This window comes from Lepisosteus oculatus, chromosome 17 (genome assembly GCF_040954835.1).
Source record: "Lepisosteus oculatus isolate fLepOcu1 chromosome 17, fLepOcu1.hap2, whole genome shotgun sequence".
NCBI classification, from domain to species: Eukaryota; Metazoa; Chordata; class Actinopteri; order Semionotiformes; family Lepisosteidae; genus Lepisosteus; species Lepisosteus oculatus.
The window spans coordinates 2,086,571-2,105,675 of record NC_090712.1 but is presented as its reverse complement, the minus strand read 5'-3'; the positions used below and the strand labels follow the sequence as shown (position 1 = coordinate 2,105,675).

The following is a 19,105-nucleotide window of genomic DNA, read 5'->3' as shown; positions in this document are numbered from 1 at the left end:
TTATCTCATCTTTCCTGCTGTCAGACCTAATCTACAGGCCAGCAGTTGTGAAGTGTCTCATATGGCAGTTTGTGCATTGCAGTGTCACAAAGGTTCAGCACTGAAACCGGCCATCTGTCAGCGATCAACTCAATTCAACACCCACAGGAGATCTGTAACTGACAGCTCTGCCACATCATCATCTGGGGAGTTAGAGGAACTGCCAGCGAAGGATCCTGAGGGTAACGGCAGAAAAAAATGTAGCTAACACACGAAGGAACAGGATGGATTTATCTCTTGAAATAGCATGAGCCAAAAACTCATCTCCTGGCTCCATCAGCTTTGGAGGTCAAAGCTTTTTGAAATCTGCAGTGCTGAAATTTGATTTGGTGATCTTTTAAATGTTTGAAGGAGGGGGGTTGGGGGGGGTATTTTTATTTAGTGAAGCCAGGCAGCAAGCCAGAGATAATGCCGTCACAATAAAACTATATAGCTGATTAAAAAGACGCCCACAGGCCTCAGGTCTTAAGGTTGAGGAAAGTCTGCTGTAAGACAGGATGAAAAGAAGAGGAGAGGTTTTTTTTTTTCAGCATTCCTGAACGTAGGTCAGTGCTACTGTATAACCCATGTACCAGCACAGAAGGGAGGAAAGAAAATTGCCCATGTCCCTTGGAATGTGTCAGAGCTATGTTTCATTTTCCTCTATGAGCTCTGAGAGCTCGCGCCAGTTAAGGCTTCAGAAACAGCTTTTGGTAATGACACTGCAGACATGCAGGTGTTTGGCAAACTGGTAAAGTCAAGGCTGATGCTGAGCCCACTGTCCTGGTAGCACCTGGTCAGTTCCATCCCATTATGCATCCCATTATGCTCAAACCAGTGATCTTTCAGCTGCATGAAGCTGAGCTGGCTTTCAAACACTGTGTGTGCAAAGTTGCTTTAACTCAACACAATTACAAAGGAATACACTTAACGGCACCCGTGACGGAACTCGGACCCCAACAGCGTTTACAAAATCCATAAACATTTATTAGAAGTGTGCAAATTTGTGTAAAGTCACATAAACAAAACATGGTACATAAAAGAGAATCCAGTGCATGAATTAATCTTCTCATGGTGGCGCGTCTTGCATGAGTTAAAATTAAATCTTGAATGGCTGCACATGTAAAAAACACACTCTGCCTTGAAACATGATCACTCATTTATCCACTTCGACAACTATGACACAGACACACACACATAAGAGCATTTTTTTTTCACAGCACATCACAGTTTCTCTTTGTTTTATATTTCACCGTTTCTTCATAATTGATTTTTGTGTACAAACATTTTTACATCTCACAGACCAGAGTCAATGACAGAAAATTGTAGGTGTGCTTGAAAATGGGGAAAAAAACCAACAATTTTTGGCCCAGTGCTTGTAGGAAGATGGCTGATGGAATAGACATTAGAATAAATGCAATATGGTCTAATTTTCATACAATATAAATGCTATTTTAAAACAGCTTTTAAGAATTTGGCCAAATTTACCTTCTCTATCCAAATACCATAACAGGAGGTTCTTTATAAGTACAACAGTTTTGTTTAAAACAAAAGAGAATTGCACAAGTATTTTGTTGCTACCCAATAAGGAAATTTCAAATCATTAGTAAGTCAACCTAGTTACTCAAGACAATTTCAATTGGAATATTTGTGGAATTGTTTTCAGAAGTTCTGGTCGCAGATCATTTTATTTCCAATTTGACCAAAAGGACATTACTAACTTTCCCAAAAGCTGTGCTTCACCGCCTCAGCAGGGGCAGGCCCTTGTAACCGAAGGCCACAATCTTGAGTCTTGGGTTCCTCTGTTAAATACAAGCATCAGATAAAGCAGATGGAAGCTGACAACTCTTACATGAGTCTTCCTGGAGATGAAGACTGTTGAGCTCGCTGGTGTCACTGCAATCAGCCTGAGTCAGAGGCACATGAACACACTAGATGTTAGTTGTCTGAGGTGGAGATGCAAGAATAAACATTTATCACTAAAATATAGACTTTGAGCAGGAGTACTACCTCGTGCCTGAAGAGCCACAGTCCTGCAGGCAGTTTACATTTTTGGCGTGAGGAGACTTGAAACTCCTACTAGTGAATTAATCTGAAATGAGTTTCAGAGAAACATTCAGGTGGGAGAAAGTTTTTTCATCATCTGTGCCTTACTAAACATTTTTAGTTTTTACAGATCCCACATTATTGTTGTAGCCCAAGCTCACAGGAGTGGTTACACCAGTTTGCACAGTCTGGTTAATTAGCAAGGGGCTAGCATTAAAGAGCCAGTGTATAATCCCGATGCTCAGGAGAATCTGCATTGCTGATATCCCTACATCCCTGAAACAGACCTCAACTCAAAAGAAAAGCAGTGCCAGAAATCAGCTTAACCTTTCTTTAAACTCTGAAGTCATTGTTAGCCACTTGGACTCCCTTAAGGTATATGTGAGTTTTTTCAACACAGTAACAAGCTAAAAGAAAAGCTTTACTGTTACTTTGATGGGGGATAAAATAAATCTGAATATTTTAATTTATTTTAATTTTCAGTTAAGTATTGGATATTAAAAGCCCACTTCTCTATACACTTACTTAAGATATCAAATTTGAATGCCTTGCTGTTGAAGCCTGTGAACAGTACCAGTAGGATTAAAGCTTCTTTTGTTCTTATACATTTTGCCCAATTGTGAATATAAGCCACACTCCACTCCATCAGTAGGGCGCCTACTGAAATGTGTTTTTCCCTGGTAGTGGATACATTCAATACAGCTTCAGAGCTTGTGCTAGGCAGGTCCTTGAGGTGTTAAATGCAGCTCCTGCCTCTACCCTCTTGGGTCAAGGTTTAAACTGGTAAAAAGTGTGCATGTTTGTAAAACAGGGGAACAGCTTCAGGAGACAATGGTCTTCTACAAACAGTTTAAAGGACATAAAAAATTAAAGTATACAAAAATCAACAAATGACTCTACTGCCTAGGGATAATATAACAGTAGCTAACCACACAACGTCTGTAGAAACTATCATTTTAAAACGGATTTCCAACAGAACACGCTGTTCCTAGTAACATCTTTGTGAAGATTCACGTACATCCAAGTGTCAGCTATGGTCAGTTTTAAAAAGTAGTCATATTCACTTTAGAATACCTCTCATTGTGCTTTGAGGTGTCACACTCTACCGCAGCATTAACTATAGGTCTGACAACTCCTGCAACTGCTCTTAAAACCGTGGGCAACTAACATCTAACTGTCAAGTCGCTGTTTTTCCAGTGCTTAACACTTATATAGCGCTTTTCTAGACACTTCACTCAAAGCGCTTTACAGGTAATGGGGACTCCCCTCCACCACCACCAGTGTGCAGCCCCACCTGGAGGATGTGACAGCAGCCATAGTGCACCAGTACACTCCCCACACACTGGCTCTCAGTGGGGAGGAGAGCAGTGAATCCAAACAGCCAAACAGTGTTTAACATAAATCACTTAAAATGAGTCTTGGATGATTTTTCCTTAAGCACAGCAGTGTGCAGAAACATTTTAGTGGTTTTCAGCCCAGGCTGTATCTTTTCTTTGCTATTTAATTTTCAATAGTAATGCTTTGAATCACTAGAAAACTGTTATTGCTAATGTTGTTGATGCATCTACTAGTGTGTTGGTTTAATGAAATTGCAAATCAACCATCAAATTCTGCAAGGAGAATGAAGAACAGATGAAGAAAGATTCTTCTCTCATAAAAGTGCAAATTGCTTTTCTACCCGTTGCGTTTTGAGTTTTCCAAAATTAAAATTTTGAGCGTTTCAAGCCTCAAGTCTGAAAAAGGGATCTTTAAAGAAACAGCCCACCAGGTGACATTATGGGAATTCACCGCATCCTCTGTTATCTCTTTAATTAAACCCACTGGAGTTCTGCAGATTTAGGTGGAGCTAATTAACATCAGAGTGCAGCTTGAAACGGATTTCAGATTTCAGTCTTATCAGTTCCCCTACATTGCTTTGGTGTTAATTATCAGGAACTGAGCACTGGCTGTAATTAAAGTGTATAATATACAGAAATGTGAACATTTTTAAAACAAAACAGGCCTGATGAGCTAAGCTTTTTATACCAAAGTCCTATAGCACTTGCTAAACAACAAAAATATTACCTTGACAGGACTGAGGTAATACACTTTGGACCCTACAATTCCCTGAAATATTTTCCTGGAGAAAGCAAGCTGAAACTCTCATTGTGTTTTCCATACAGAATTGTGAATATTATGCAGAGATGAACTATGAAATGGGTCCTGTTCGTAAAACATCGAGGAATGTTCTCCAAACAGTCCCTTTCAAAGATCATCTGCAAACTCAGAAGATAAGGATTCCATCATCTTAAAACTTTCCTCCAACACACAATCTGTCCTTCTTTTTGTAAACCCATAATGAACCTCAGCTATTCTGCCAAAGCTATATTTAAGATTTTTTAATTAATTTTTAGAATTAGATTAAAGTCTTTTCTTGCTGCATTACTTTGATCTAGATTTTTAAAAGCAGGACAGGAGTTTTAAAAAGCTATTTTTTCTTAATTTCTCTCTCTCTCTCACAAAGGCTTTTTGAATATGCCACAGCATTGAAAACAGACTACACACAAAATGATGTTTTTTATGAACATAGAGAAAAGAGTAGCTTTGTACTGAATGTTACCATGGGATCCAATTCCAAGCGTGTTCTATTTGCAGTCTTTCAGAGCATTTCTACGATGTGACAGTCACACACAGGGACAAGAGTTTCTTTTGCTTTCAAATTCAAATACAATCTCGTGTCTTATCCTAAATAAATCTATTCATCCTGTCCACACTTCCTATATTTAGATATCCTATATGTAAATCAGTGATATATCTTTGTAATTAAATACATTCTTTGTATTTTCTACACACCGCACAAAACATCACATGCCACCTCGGTAGCCTACAGACACACACACTTACTTTCTACATGTTTCTTATATTCATGAACAGTGACTAAGATGTACCCCGCTCTGCCTTTCAAGAATTCACAGTGATTGTAATAAAAACAGCCCTTCAAAACCAGCTAAAAACCAGCCACAGCAGGCATGGCAGAGTTCACTTTCTTCCTTAGGAATTTCAAGGGCTTACACAAAGCAGTCAATGCACTTGCGCCTGTCAATTCATATTGACATTTCTCTCCTTCTTCTTGATATTGTTTATATCTGCAAACAAATCGAGATCCATCCCCACAGCCCTGTACTCTGCACTGTACCATAAGAAGGTCCTTGAGCAATCTTGAACAGCAAATGTTGGAAACGTTACACGATTCAGCTCAAAACTCTCTTGATGATGCCTATAGTCGCAAAGCATATCTTTCCATTTTTGAACGCTGACATTATCTTCTGAAGACCGTGAAGCTATAAATCATCAAAAAAATATATGGCCTACCGTCTACTTCGCCTACAGTATATTTGTCCACCACTGGTCCTAGATTTGGAGATGCTACTAAAAGACAAACTTTAGAATTAAAAAGTATCACTGTGAAGAAACAATTCTTCGAAGGAAAAATGCCTTTTTTATATTTGGGAAGAGTTAAATGCTTTTAATCAATAAAGAACAAAGTTTTCTATTTAAAGACCTTCCCTGACATGATATTACTGATGACCAAATGGAATTAAGTACTCCATTATGTTTAAGGCGAAAAAGGGTTAGGTTAATTAAATTTAGTTTTAAATTGTCCCTGAAGTCACAGCACAGCACAGCTGAACAGCATTTACGCAGTGTACAGCCAAAGGGGGAACTTCATACAATCAGACATTTTTTGATTTTGTAGTTTGAGAGCTACACTCAAGCTTGTCAATGCGGACGATTAAAATGCATGAAACATCACACGACACAGCCACTGTGATCTTCAGCCACTGAATGTAACATCACATGCAATCACTTGTTACTGAAGAGTCCAAATACTTTTCTCCGTGGGTAGTATTCGAGTTTAACTTTTACTACAGTTTAAATAAATTGGTCGCCCTTTCATCTCCTCATCTGATCAGCATTCGATCAGTATATCCTGTTTCTTTAACTTGCTTAGCAGATCAAAGTCTTTGACAACTGCGTGATTCCTTCAATGGCGAGATGCTGAGACGGTATTAGACCTCCGACACACAGACTTCCATTTGCTCAGCCCAAGAGGCTCTTGCCCTTCAGAGCGATGGAACCCTTCCAGCATTCATTACTAGATTAATCTGCAGCGCAACAGCCCGCTTTCAGTGGGGTCCCAGAAGCTTTTTTTTTGTATTAGAACAGTGGCCATGAGCCAACAGGCGTTTTTAGTTCTTAGCAAAAAGATCAGCTGCTGCTGCTCCATACCCCTACTGCTCATTTACTCGGGCCTGATAAGATTAGTCACCCAAATCTTTTTTTTTTTTAATCTAGCATCTCCAACTTGTCATTCCAATCAACATGAAAGCAGCGTATAAGAATAATGTAAGTTCTGGGGAAGCTGGAGAACGAGCTTGGGGAAAGCTTTGTTGTTTTGAATGATTTATGCGTTGGGTTTTGCGTAAGACTGCATTAGAGGCCCTGTAAAAGCATCTGCCCACAAGCCCGAGCAGCAGGGGGAGATCGGAGCTGCTCCCTAACCCGTTTTGCTTCCTGCTGCTTGGTGAGGGATGGTGCCACGCTCCTCCCCAGTAGCATCCGGCTATATCAGGTGACTCCTTCATGACACCCACCGATATCCGGGGTGGGGGCAAAATGGCAACTAAGGTAAAGACTCATTTATTCTGATTTTTGTTTCCTGGGCCGTGAAAAGAAAAGGCATGAACCCGCAGAAAGCCTTTGAAATGCAGACCGATGATCTAGGAGGGGAAGAAAATAGAAGTCACCCCCTCATGCTATTCTGTGAACGAGCCTGTAAATGTATTGTTTCCAGCAGCAAATGGGACCCATCCCTCCCCCCCTCCCCCTTCCTTCTCTTATTAATTATCTGGATTGATCGGATCATCCCGAGACCTCAGAGGAAGGGGGAGGGGTGAGGTGACCTGTGACCGGCTCCAACGCTGAAAGGTCAGAAAGAAGGTTGACTGACTCTTTTCTTTTACAATCACTTGAGTGCGTTTTACTGTACATACATTTCTGAGAAATGAGCTGTCCGGAATAGGGAAGTGATAGCACGACACTCCAAATGCCCTCGGCCGCTATGAAAATTTTTAGAAAAAGTGCATCCATGAATCGTGTTTCTGCATATATATTTACTGTGAGCTGACCCTTCCGGTCTTGGCTCTTTGATAGGCCCGCCTGCTTTGTTAACACACTAGACATCATTTAATATGGATATAGGTTATGTACACTCATTTACACAGACGGACGCAGGCGTGAGCCACTTCCCCCTACATATTCCATGAAAGTTCCTCAAAGAATCTTTTTGTTTCTCAACTCGAATTTAAACACATAACCAAAGTGTGGATTCAACAACAACAACAACAAAAAAAAGTGGAACAATGTGATTTCATGTCAGTTCTCCATGCAACCTGCTCGCTCACTGAGGCTCAATCAGGTCATGAGGCCTAACTGTGGTGAAGTTGGATGGGCGCTGAACATCAAGGACAGTCTGCGTCTCGTTTTCCTGAACACGTTTCAGAGAACGCCCCTCCGTGTTTGGAATCGGGAAGAGCTGCCTTCCTCTCTCCCATCTTCCCGATTTCCATCACTGACTGCCTTCTCTTTGCCCGTGCTGTCGGCCCCCTCTCAGTGGGTGCAGGTATGTGTGTGGGTGTGGGTGTGTGAGAGACCAAGCTTACCTGGGGGGGTGTGAGTATGTGTGTGTGTGAGTAATGGTCTGGGGGCTGGGACGCAGGTCTTCACTGTGTGGGAGAACAGTCCTCTAACCCCAAGAGCTCTCGTACCAGTCTCTCCCCAAACTGGGCCCTACTGTAGCGCTTCACGTGGTAGGCGTCTGACATCTTGTACAGTATATAGGCGTTGTTGATGGCAATGCTTATCGTCAGCCAGAACACCTGCTGCCAGGTCTTGTTGGGCTTGTGGAAGATAAAATATCTGTAAGAAAGCAATTTCAACAGAAAGAAACAGGATCTTTTACCGAAACAATCCTGCAGTACGCCAATCTAGAACACCGGCAAAAGATTTGTCCTCTGGAGATGTTGATTAGTATCTGGGCAAAGGTGACATTATTCTCCAGGTTCTCCAAATCTTTTGACGTTTCTGCATCTCGAAGGAGTCACACATTCTTAATGATGGCCTATAAAAGCCCTTAGAAGAAAAATCGGATTGAAACGTTAATTAGGTGTCTTAGTTGCTCTAAACTGGACCATCTTCAGAAACACCCTCAGGTGCAGGAGCACAGACATCTGTCACATCTGCTTTAGGTGTTCACACTGTGTTTAAACATCTCATTTGGGGGCAAAATGGTATTCAGTGTCATGTGCAGGCACATAATTAATGCTTTTGATGTGAGGCTGTGTTAAAAATGTTTCAGCATTTTAACACAAATGCTATTAGTATGTGCAGGGTATCAGTGGGAGTCACTGACAGTGCTGTAGATGGGTTGGTATTTTTTACTGTTCCTCTAGGGTTTCCCTCCAGCAGTCACAGTTGTTCACTTCTGCCGGCAAAATTCATCCATAATAACGGGCATCTCCGACAGTCATTAATGAACAGCTCCTGCCTGGTTAAGACCTTCCTAATTAGGGACCTGTCTAGGAAATCTGGGGCAGGCATTAATAGCTGCTGTGTGCAGCTGTTCTCTAGTTAGGAAAAGGGGACTTTGGTGCCATTTTTTGACACGCAAACCTGAAATCATATAATTACAGAAAGCTTTTTTGGGGGGGTAATAATGGGAAAAAAAACAATTGACTTTTGTTCATTAGCACTTGACTTAATTGCCCCTCTTCTCACAAGATGATCACTTTTCTCATAGGAAGACATTTCTCTGATGGATTATTTTTATTTATTGTACATTTTCTTATTTATTACCTGATTAAAACAAAAATGCTTTATAGAATTTCATTGTGTTTTTGTCAGCACATATTTGCACTCTAAGGCTGCTGCAGATATACAATATATGAGTAAATATTTAGGCACAGGGTTATGTTTTCTAAATTGTTGCAGTACTTTACACACAAACAGACTGATCATGTGGATATCATGAGCTACTGCACGTATAATTCTGCTGTAATCATGGACACTTATTGTAAAGTGTGACTGTAGTCATAAACGTCACTCACTTGCTGTATTTGTCATCATATTTGCAGATGTAGCTGAGATGGGCTGCAAAGGCTTCCACTGCTAAGGGACAGGGGATTTCACCACTTTTCCTCTTAATGATCATTCCTAATCGGGACACAAAGACACACTGAATTAGAACAGTAACAGGTAAAGACGTTGATCAACTATCTAGGAGCAAGACGTGTTTCTCTGTCACAGACTCCCCCAATAACCTGACTGTCACACGAAAATTCCTCAGTTTTAGGAAATTCTTTCATAGATTCATTACATGTAATGAACTGGGAGTCTGGAACAAGGTACCCAGTCATGTTGAAGCTGATAGCCTGGTTTATTTCAAGACATAACTGGCTGAGATCCTTGATCAATTAGCTACCATCTACCACACAGGCTAGAAGATGAGCCAAATGGCTTCTTGTCATTTATGACTTTTGTTCTAACTTGCAAAGGTTTCACACCATCATTCCAGGTTCGGCCAGCTCTCCAACACTTTTAGCACTGCTGCACCTACTGACCAGCACACAGTACATTGTAACAGCAGGGTTCCCTCCTGCAGTGAATCCAATTTTAAAAGTGCAAAAAGGGATGAGAAAAATAAAGAGAGGAAAATTCTACAGTAAAAAGAGAGAAAACATGAACTATTTGTTTTTATCGTAGTTTTGGATCTTTCTTAACTCAGAAATGTGATCTTTATGGGAACATAGATTTTTGGGGAAATAAGGGATCTTTGACCACTGAAGTTTTAGTACATGGAGGGAAGGACCTGGACATTTGGAAGCAGACATGATTGAATCGGCAAATCTGGCTTGAGAGCATTTGGGTAGAAGTTTACTGACAGAAGGAAGCAGATGCAACATGCAATGCCTGAATGTCTCCCGAGCGTTATCAGACTTTGCGTGAAGGTGTGCCACATATCCCAGCCACATATCCCAGTTTCTTTCCCATGGCTAAAGGGGACCTTAAGTAAAGGTCAACACACTTGTTTCCGGAGACACACCTGGGCAAATCCAGATCCCATTCTTCCTCAGAACAATTTTAATTTCAAACTGGCGTTACGCCACCGAGAGTGCCTTCTGGCTGAAGTGGGACTGCCTTTGAACCCTGTGCACTGCGCTCAACCTCACGACACACGAAAATAAAGCAGAGGGGGGAGCGAATCTGAGCAGCGCGAACAGCCCTGACCAGGCGGAAGCAAACGGAATGTCAAAGAGGCTTAGCTCCGCTGCTGCTTAATCTGGACAAGCTGCTTCGCTGAGCCGAGACGAAAATCCGTTACTGGAGCTAACTAGGCAGAGCTACAAAATCTAAAGACAGAATGTTTTCCTCTGTCGTCCTGCTGAATTGTTGACATTGTGTATGTTTTGATGTGGGATTCTGCCATCTGGAATGTGAAGGGGGTTTAACTTCATTAAGCCCTTCCAGTTCAACAGTAGGTGGGTTTTGGTTTTGAAGCGAGGGACCGCAGTAACAGGAGATAAAACATACTGTATCTACTAGGGGTGTAACCCTGGTGTCCTGGCCAAATTTCCCATTGGAATTACCAATCATGGCCTCCTAATAATCCCCATCTATGAATTGACTTCATTACTCTCCTCTCCTCCCCACTGAGAGCTGGTGTGTGGTGAGCGTTTTGGCGCACTATGGCTGCCGTCGCATCATCCAGGTGGGGCTGCACACTGGTGGTGGTGGAGGGGATCCCCATTACCTGTAAAGCGCTTTGAGTGGAGTGTCCAGAAAAGCGCTATATAAGTGTAAGCAATTATTAATTATTATTATTATAATTACAGAGATGGGGTTTGGGACTACTGGAGCCCATCTATATCTTGGCTGATGTCCCATGTGTTCCACAGGGGTCGGGCTGCACCTCCTGCCCCTTGGAGCAGCTGAGGAAGCCCGAGAGCTTTGCCATTGGACTGGCACAGGTCAGATATAGTGTCTGCTTCCTGTGACACTGCTGGGGTGCGAATGTATGAAGCAGATTGAGGAACAAGGGCTTGAAATACCAAATTTGCCCGAAAAAAACAACATTGACCCTGGGATTCTAGCTGCTCACGAACAACACCCTAATGGCTTAGCGCTTCACAGAACCTGCTGCTTATTTGGAAACGGCCCTGCGGACATATCCCTCCTCAGTTATCACCACCGAACAGGGAAAGTCACCTTGTTTGCTGGGCGAGTAGGCGTTGGTGAGGAAACGGAAATGACCCTTGTTGTACCAGCAGATGAGGGACATGTTGCCTTTCATTTTGGTCCTGTACTGCCCTCGGCGCTGGGGCACCTCAGGGTTCACCAGCATGGACTGGGGGAGCCCAGTGCAGTCGCTCTTCCTGGAGCTCAGGAGGCCGCAGCAGTAGATGTCTGGGGAGAGAAGTAGCTCATCATCTCTTGTTTTCATCTCACTTCCATTCTTGGAAGAGCCAGCAGACAACACCTTAGCAATCATGCCCAGTAAAACAGAAGTCTCACACTTTCTCGTTCTGTTAACAAAACATGTTCAGGCCAATGTACACTCCATTGAAGAAGAGAAGGGTGTTAGTCCACCTCATCATGTGTTGGTACCTATAGCAGACAACATAACTCACTGCCCCCCACAAAAATTATATCTAGCAAAAATTCCAGATGCAGTATTGAATGGTGCAGATTCAAATCTTAAAAACTGCCAGAGTGACCGATATAAACTCTCACTTCCACAAACAGAGCTGATCAACCTTGATCAATTCATTTTTGAAGCGCACTGTTTGACAGTGGGCTTCAATACCAAACACATCCTTTCAAGCCTCTCAAGAAGTCTTTTTTCTCTTCAGTACTGTGTCACAGTTTACAAATGTAAGTAGAAGTGGTTAAATCAATATACCTCAAATGGGAGGCTCACAAATTCTGTAGAAGGAATAAACAAAATCACAATTACAATTACAGTATAAAAAATAAGGAAATCAGGTTCTGTGAACATCCACCTCAGTCTAAGCAGCTCTCTATCTAAAGACAAAGTTGGGTTTGTTGGAGAAAACAGCTGGAGATTCTAAAGATTTTTTAAAAAATTATTTGATATAAAATGGTTTCAGCCATCTATTGAATTCTGAAACCATCTCCTCTCCAATCAATAATCTGCCCTTTGGCATTGATACCTAATGTGTGCAAGATCCCCCACTGAGCCAGAGGAGAGACTTCAAACCTGCTATCTTGGAAAAGGGAATCTGGATCCAATATTAGCCTGAAGAAAGAGAGGTGGCTCGGCACACAGCACAAGCAGGCACTGACTCCCACTCATTACCTGATGAGCTGTGGGTCCGAGGAGAAGCAGATGCTGCAGTGACTGATGACAGCCAGGGAGGAAAGCATTAGATGATACATCACACCTCCACTCGTGTGCTTAGTTTTGGAACAAATGGGGTTTCTTTTTTTTTAATGGATAGAAAGCATGGCTTTTCACCAATTAACAAAGCCCTCAGTGCAAAGCTGAAACATCTTGCACACGTCTCGTGGGCTCACAACTCATTTGCATCCTGTCTCATGTTGCCTGCTACTCTACCATCAGTTCCCTTCACTTTCCTCGCTTTCTCTGGAAGCCATGTGGAGACATTCACTGAACCCGTCCCACGTTTTTGTCACGCCCCACACTCTACCTCGGAAACGCCGTTCTATCCCTGTCACACCCCACACTCTCCCTCACAAACGACGTTGCATTCCCAGAACCACTGCTTCACAATCTCATCCCTGATTGAACCCATCACATTCTCACATGCACCAGATCTCTCAAATTCTCACTCCCTAACCAATCATCCAATCACACCCCTTTCCTTTCAGTATTTAAACTCTCCTGACACACTTTCCCACGCTCACTATTGAGAAGCCTCTTGTAATATTCTCCAGTGTGCGTTTGTAAGCCTTTTGACTGATCTCCTGTTACGAATCTTCTGCTTCCGCCTCTTGACCTTGCCTTCCGGATTTTGACTTTTGGATTGTTTTTTGGATATCTCTCGTTACCGGACCCTTGGCCTCCCTTATCGACCCAGCCTTTGGATTTCGTCTTTCAGATCCCTTTGCTACTCTGCGTTCTGTGGGATTCCGGTCACGCATAATGCTCCTCCAATTCTACTTATAGGTTCCCTGGCAGTTTTCCTATGTGAAAAAGCGTGACCTGATTTTCTGGCCATTAAGTAAGTGTGAACAGAACACAGTCGCCAAGAGACAGGTTTAGGACTTGAAAGTGCAGAGTAGGTCAAAGTTTTGCTCCAAGCCAGCTTGTACGTTTTGCAACGTTTACTGGAATTTATCTGGAGACAAGACAAGAGTGGAACCAATTCTGCCTGGACGTAAAACCCTTTTTAAAGGGCGTCCCAACCGGTACGTGCAGAACTACAAGGGGCGACGCATGAGGGCGCAGTGCTCCTGACCTTGTTTCTCAAACTCCTCGAACAGGCAGAGGCTGGTGATGCTGGGCCCGGTGAAGATGATGGAGTTCTTTCCAGCCAGGTTCCTGCACAGCTGTTTGGCCACCAGGCTGTGCAGCTGCGGTTTGTTTTTCAACGTGTCCAGCCCGTCGGGGCCTGAGCTCTCCTTCAGGTGCACATAGATCTGGAAGCAGAGGGGGAGATGAAGAAGGTCTCAAAGGAACGGAAAGCAAGGGAGAGCAGGGTGTACAGCAGCCGAGGAAGGTTGTGACAAGTAAAGACAAGCCAGTACAAGTCACCATCCTCATGGAAGTAGACAGTCCTGATACACTGAATCAGAGGATTCAGCCTGTATTAATTTACGTGTATACTACAGTCCAGGGGAATAGGGTCATCTGCAAATAGCCAAACTGCCAAGCAGCGATTCTAACAATCAAATCAATGGGGAAAAAAAATGACTTTCCTAGTGGTCAGGAGACACGTTGTACTGCTTATAACCAACCACCAATCCACTACAGCAGTAATATTGTTTGTGTCACCCACACTGCTGGCCCCTACATGCCCACATCTGTCTCTTCACATGACTGCTAGTTATCAAAGTGTTAAATGAGGAACAGCTGAGTGAGATACAAGAAGTGAAAGGAGTGCTGGGAGTTGTATTTTACTTGCCTCACACTTTTGGGGTCTAAAGTGTGTCTGTTTCTTGTTCAATGCTGCAAGGCACCAAGACTTGGAGTAAGATAATGCATTTTATCGCATCAGAGAGAACAAAACAAGAATCTGAGAAAAGAACAAAATCTTGGCACAAACCAGTGCCAGGGCTTGCATTAGAAAAGAACCGATAAAAAATACATGCACAGCAGACCGTGCACTTATTGTTTCCTATTTTAAAACAGCACCAGCATCCTCATACAATGACACAGTCCTTCATTAAGTGTCTAGCTTTCTTTACAGGTGCTCAACTTTTTTCTGCGCCACTCGGACAGAGCCTTTTCATGGACAGTGCCCCTTAGTAGTTGAAGGCATGCCCTTGCCTAACACCAGTCCCGAGCACTACCTAGACAGCATTTTCATGCTGAAAATGAAAGGTCTTGTAAATGGAATAAGCAATTGCACTTCACCAGAGGTACTGTATAATGCATTTACTGGACAGACAGTTTGTTTGGTGCGCTAGAAAAATGTTTCAGATGTGGAGCCTTATCTGGGTGGGGAAACAGCCATTGATTTTTCTTTCTGGGTTTTTTTTTCAATATCAAATTAATCTATTCTCATTTACACGCAGCTCTCCATTCTAACCTTTTTTAAAGAAAAGTGACGTGATATTATTCATTGGGAGCCAAAATGAAAAAATCTTCCCCACACCAATTTTGTTTGAAAAAATCAAATCACCAGCTCCACAGGTTACTAGAACAAAATATATTCTTTTTTATCATTAATCTTTTAAAGGAATTTGTTTGTTCAATATTTTGTATAGCCCTTGAATGACTCCCTGCAGTTTGCATACTAGCGTAACAGGTCCACTGACAACACTGTTTCCCTGGCTCTTCCCACTGCCTTGGCTCACTTGGATGATAAAGACACATATTGAGAAATGCTCTTCATTGATAACAGTTCCACCTTTAACACTATAGTTCCACCCAGACTAATCAGCAAGCTTAATGATCTGATCTGGGTATGAACACCTCTCTATGCAGCTGGATTCTGGATTTCCTGACTGGCAGACTGCAGACTGTGAGGGTCGATGGAAAGCTTTCTTCCACACTGACTGTCAATATACAGTAGATGCCCCTCTAGGCTGTGTGCTTAGCCCCCTGCTGTTTGCCTTGTTCACCAAAGACTATGTGCCCAGACACAGCTCCAACTCCATCTATAAGTACACAGCCAGTAAGAAGGTCAGGAACCTGGTGGATTGGTGTCCTGGCATTAATCTCAATGTCAGCAGAACCAAAGAGCTGGCTGTTTATTTCAGAAAGCAGAGTGGGCATCACACCCCTCTTCACATCAATGAGGTGGCTGTAGAGATAGTTAGCAGATTCAAGTTCCTGGGAACCTTCAATACTAACAATTTAACATGGTACCAGCACATGTAACTGCAGCTACAAAGGAGGCGAAACAGTATTCTTACTGCATTCTAGACGTGCGCAATGGAAGTGTATTACTGTGTAGTTTGGCATCAGCTCGATGTCTGACCGAAAGGAGTTATAGGTTGTGATCAGGTCGGTCCAGTCCATTATGGGAGTACAGCTCCCCTCTATTGTGGACATTTTCACAACTCACTCTCTCGGGAATGCTAGGAGTATTGCTAAGGATAACAATCATTCTGGTTTCTCACATTTCTCTCCCCTGCCCTCTGGTAAGTGTTACAGGAGCATAAGGGCACAATCCCGACTGAGAGACAGGGTCTTCCTGAAAGATGTCAGATTATTGAACTCTACCTCTACCACTGACTCACACTGATATTTTTTGCACACTGCATGTGTTTCATTCAAGTTCAGTGTTGTTGCATTTCCTTGTTGCTGCTTTTGTTCTGTGTTTAAGTTGTTGTTTCCTTCATGTCTTTGTGTTTCCTTAATGTCATCGCATTGGAGTGTACAAACAAATAAGCATTTCACTGCCCTTGTGCATATGACAAATAAACTGAACTCCGATATATTGTACATCTTTGGAAGAGTGGCCCTTCATTAGAAGATGCACCTTACTGTACTTTCATCTCCGTAGTGCAGTAAAGACCACTGCACTACAGTGTACAAGGCAAAAGAGGCAAGGCCTCAGGCTGGAAAAAGAAACTGGTTAAAACGTTCATATTGTGAATACCAGAACTGATATAGTCCTCCTAAGCAGAAGGTAACGCACAGAACAAAAATAGGATTTTTTTTACAGATGGTATTACTAGCTCAAACTGGCTCTGATGCGGCAAATGAAAGCATTGAGATGCATGAGATAATAGATATCTATAAAAAGAACAGAGTTTGTTCTGTGCCAGCATTGCCATTACATTAATGATAATGTCATTTAGCCTCTAATCTGTTTTGAACATTGACATATTTTTCTTCATGTCATAGCGGAATTAAGCAACTGTGCTTTTTTGCCATTACTTACAATTTGCTGGATTTGAACTCAAATTGTATAATGTCATTAGCTGGGCAGCGTATTTTTCTACCTCAAACGCCATAAAAAAATATTTAATTGTTTGTTTCCAAACTAAGATACAGATAACCTGGTGACCAGGCCAGCCTAGACACTGTGCTGGCAACATCTCTTAAACCAGATCGATTATCACTGTCTTGGCAGGGTGCAGTGGGAGAGACAAGCACCGGTAAGATGTCAACACCCCAGTGTGAGGTTAGCAGGTTAGCAGGGACCAAAAATAACACAAAAAGAGTGAAAAAACAAACAAAAAGGCAAAAGAAAGACTACCGCTGTGCCTCGTGACCTCCAGGCTGGGCTTACCCTATTTAAAGGGGTCTATCCTGGGAAAAAAGAGCCGCTGGCACAGAGGTGACGAGACAGGACTGAACCTATTTAGCGGGGTCCAGTCCGGTGAGCAGGATGCATAATGCATAAAAAACCAGGAACTTTGTGCGTGAAAAAGTATGTGTGTGCCTGCCCCGGTGAAAGTGCATGATGGGACAGGCGGAACGAGAAGAAAACCTTGCATGGGTGCAATCCCTTCCGGGACTGTCAGTGTCAAACTCCCCCCTTCCGGGGGTGTCCTTCCTCGTCCCACTGGGGGGTGTCCAGTGTGCCTTTATAGGACCCGCCCAGCCGGGGCTCATCTAGAGGCCGGGACAGCTGGGACTACAAAGGCGAGGCTCCGCCCTTCTACCAGGGCTCCGCCTCCACACTGGGCACGCCCCCCTGTCGTGCCACACTGTGCACTACTGCTGCTATTCGCAAGACAAAGACATCCTGCCTGAAGACATGCTTGTTAAACTGATCAGGAGACACTAAACACAAACTGAATTAATACAGAACAAGGAACTGTCATCAGAGATTTGTCCTTTGTGAAGGATCCTTGTCTACATTACAGATGGGAAGGCAGAATAATAGACATCATTCTCTCCATACTGAACATGCCAAATGAGACTGGGCTAAATACCCTCCTCTTAGTTGTAACCTTTCTTATGTTCTAAAAGGAGAACTGCAACGCTATTTTTATATTTCGGGGTTAGAAAGAATCAGCATTGATGAGTGCATTTCAAGCAGGCTTGTGAATACAGCTCTTTTAGTCCAATAGAAACATTTCTCTTGACTTTGATATGTTTTTGCTGATAAATAGAACTCACTTCCATTTGTTAACTCTGCAGATCACATTGGGGACTTTCTGTGGTGAAACATCTGCTGCACAGCCTGTACTTATTTGCTCGTACATTGCATGAGTCATTACAGCGACTAGTGAGCCGGAAGGGCCGCTTCACGTCTCAAATCGTGGGAACTCACCCGTGACAAGACCAGGGGTTTGCGACAACGTGGCGACTTTCACAAAGTTCAAGATTTTGAGCTTCATTCGGAATCCGTCAAAGTTTTCTATACAGTCAATGAGTTTATTTTGTTTACCGCGAATTCAATAACCGGTCTGAGAAATTGGGACTGCAGTCCCCCTTTAACAATTAACCACACATTGCACGTGAAGAGCTTGTTCTGAGTTTAATTAAGAAAACAATTTGGGGGCCGGACATCTAAAGGAAGATGGCACAGTGGAGCCACTGTGTCCCTCTCACCTCGGGCCCTCCGGCTCCTGCAGGCAACAATAGAGAAGTGGCTTCACACAGGGAGAGATGGCTCCTGCTGCAGCTGTGCCGCCAGTGAGCCTTTAGTGCTCCCGCAGACGACTGCACCTGGAAACTCCCTAATGTGCCAATGTGACGGGCTCGGCCCTCCCTAACCCTCCCGGGATTCAATCCCCGTCACTCCCAGGCTCCGAGCATGCACAGAGCCACTCCCTAGACAGTGGCTAACTCCGTAACACAAAGGCACACAAGAACACGGGAGCAGCTGAGCAGCTGATCAGTTGTGGCTCTCAGCGGTTGTGGAAATGTGTACAGTGCCTTTGATGTATTTTATGCCAATGACAGTGGGTGTTTGTTTAGGGTCTGTGTCTGTTACTCTATAGAGCCTTCAGCATCCCAGTGAGTTCCCCTTTAAGGGCAATCTGCTCACAGGCATTGCAACACTCCATGCAGGACAATAAAGTCACACCCATTTTGTGAAACTGGTTTAGTAAATCCATTATACACCCTATAAACACAAGACACAATAACACAATGATTTTTCTCAGCTACACTTGGTATTGTTCCATCAAACTCTCATTAATTACCAGTTTGCAATACGCTGTGGGAGGGCTATGTGTTGAACCACTGTACTGCACTTTACAAGGAGTAATAGTCATTTCAGCGTTTCAGTCACTGGGAAGAGAAAAGTGCAATTATGTTAAGTGCCTGGGTGGTTTCTCTTCCTAGATGTGGCTGCCAGTCAGACAGAGGTGCAATTCTGCTGTACATAAATGA

General features: G+C 43.0%; 1 protein-coding gene across 2 annotated transcripts in view; it reads right to left on the bottom strand.

Annotated features, from left to right (window-relative positions):
* Positions 1-968: 968 nt before the first annotated feature.
* The window catches only part of pgbd5 (piggyBac transposable element derived 5), a 37,133-nt gene continuing 18,996 nt past the window's right edge, over positions 969-19,105 (bottom strand). Inside the window, exons 4-8 of one of the 2 annotated variants that reach the window (XR_011182292.1) lie at positions 13,602-13,782; positions 11,368-11,565; positions 9,210-9,315; positions 7,767-8,022; positions 969-1,925 (exon numbers count right to left, since the gene is read on the bottom strand). Coding sequence is in view for 1 of the 2 variants with exons in the window: in XM_006638400.3 (XP_006638463.1) it covers positions 7,827-8,022; positions 9,210-9,315; positions 11,368-11,565; positions 13,602-13,782 (681 nt within the window). In the remaining variant the exon portion in view is untranslated. Of the gene's footprint in view, positions 8,023-9,209; positions 9,316-11,367; positions 11,566-13,601; positions 13,783-19,105 lie in introns of both variants that reach the window. The other variant, XM_006638400.3, reaches the window with a different exon arrangement.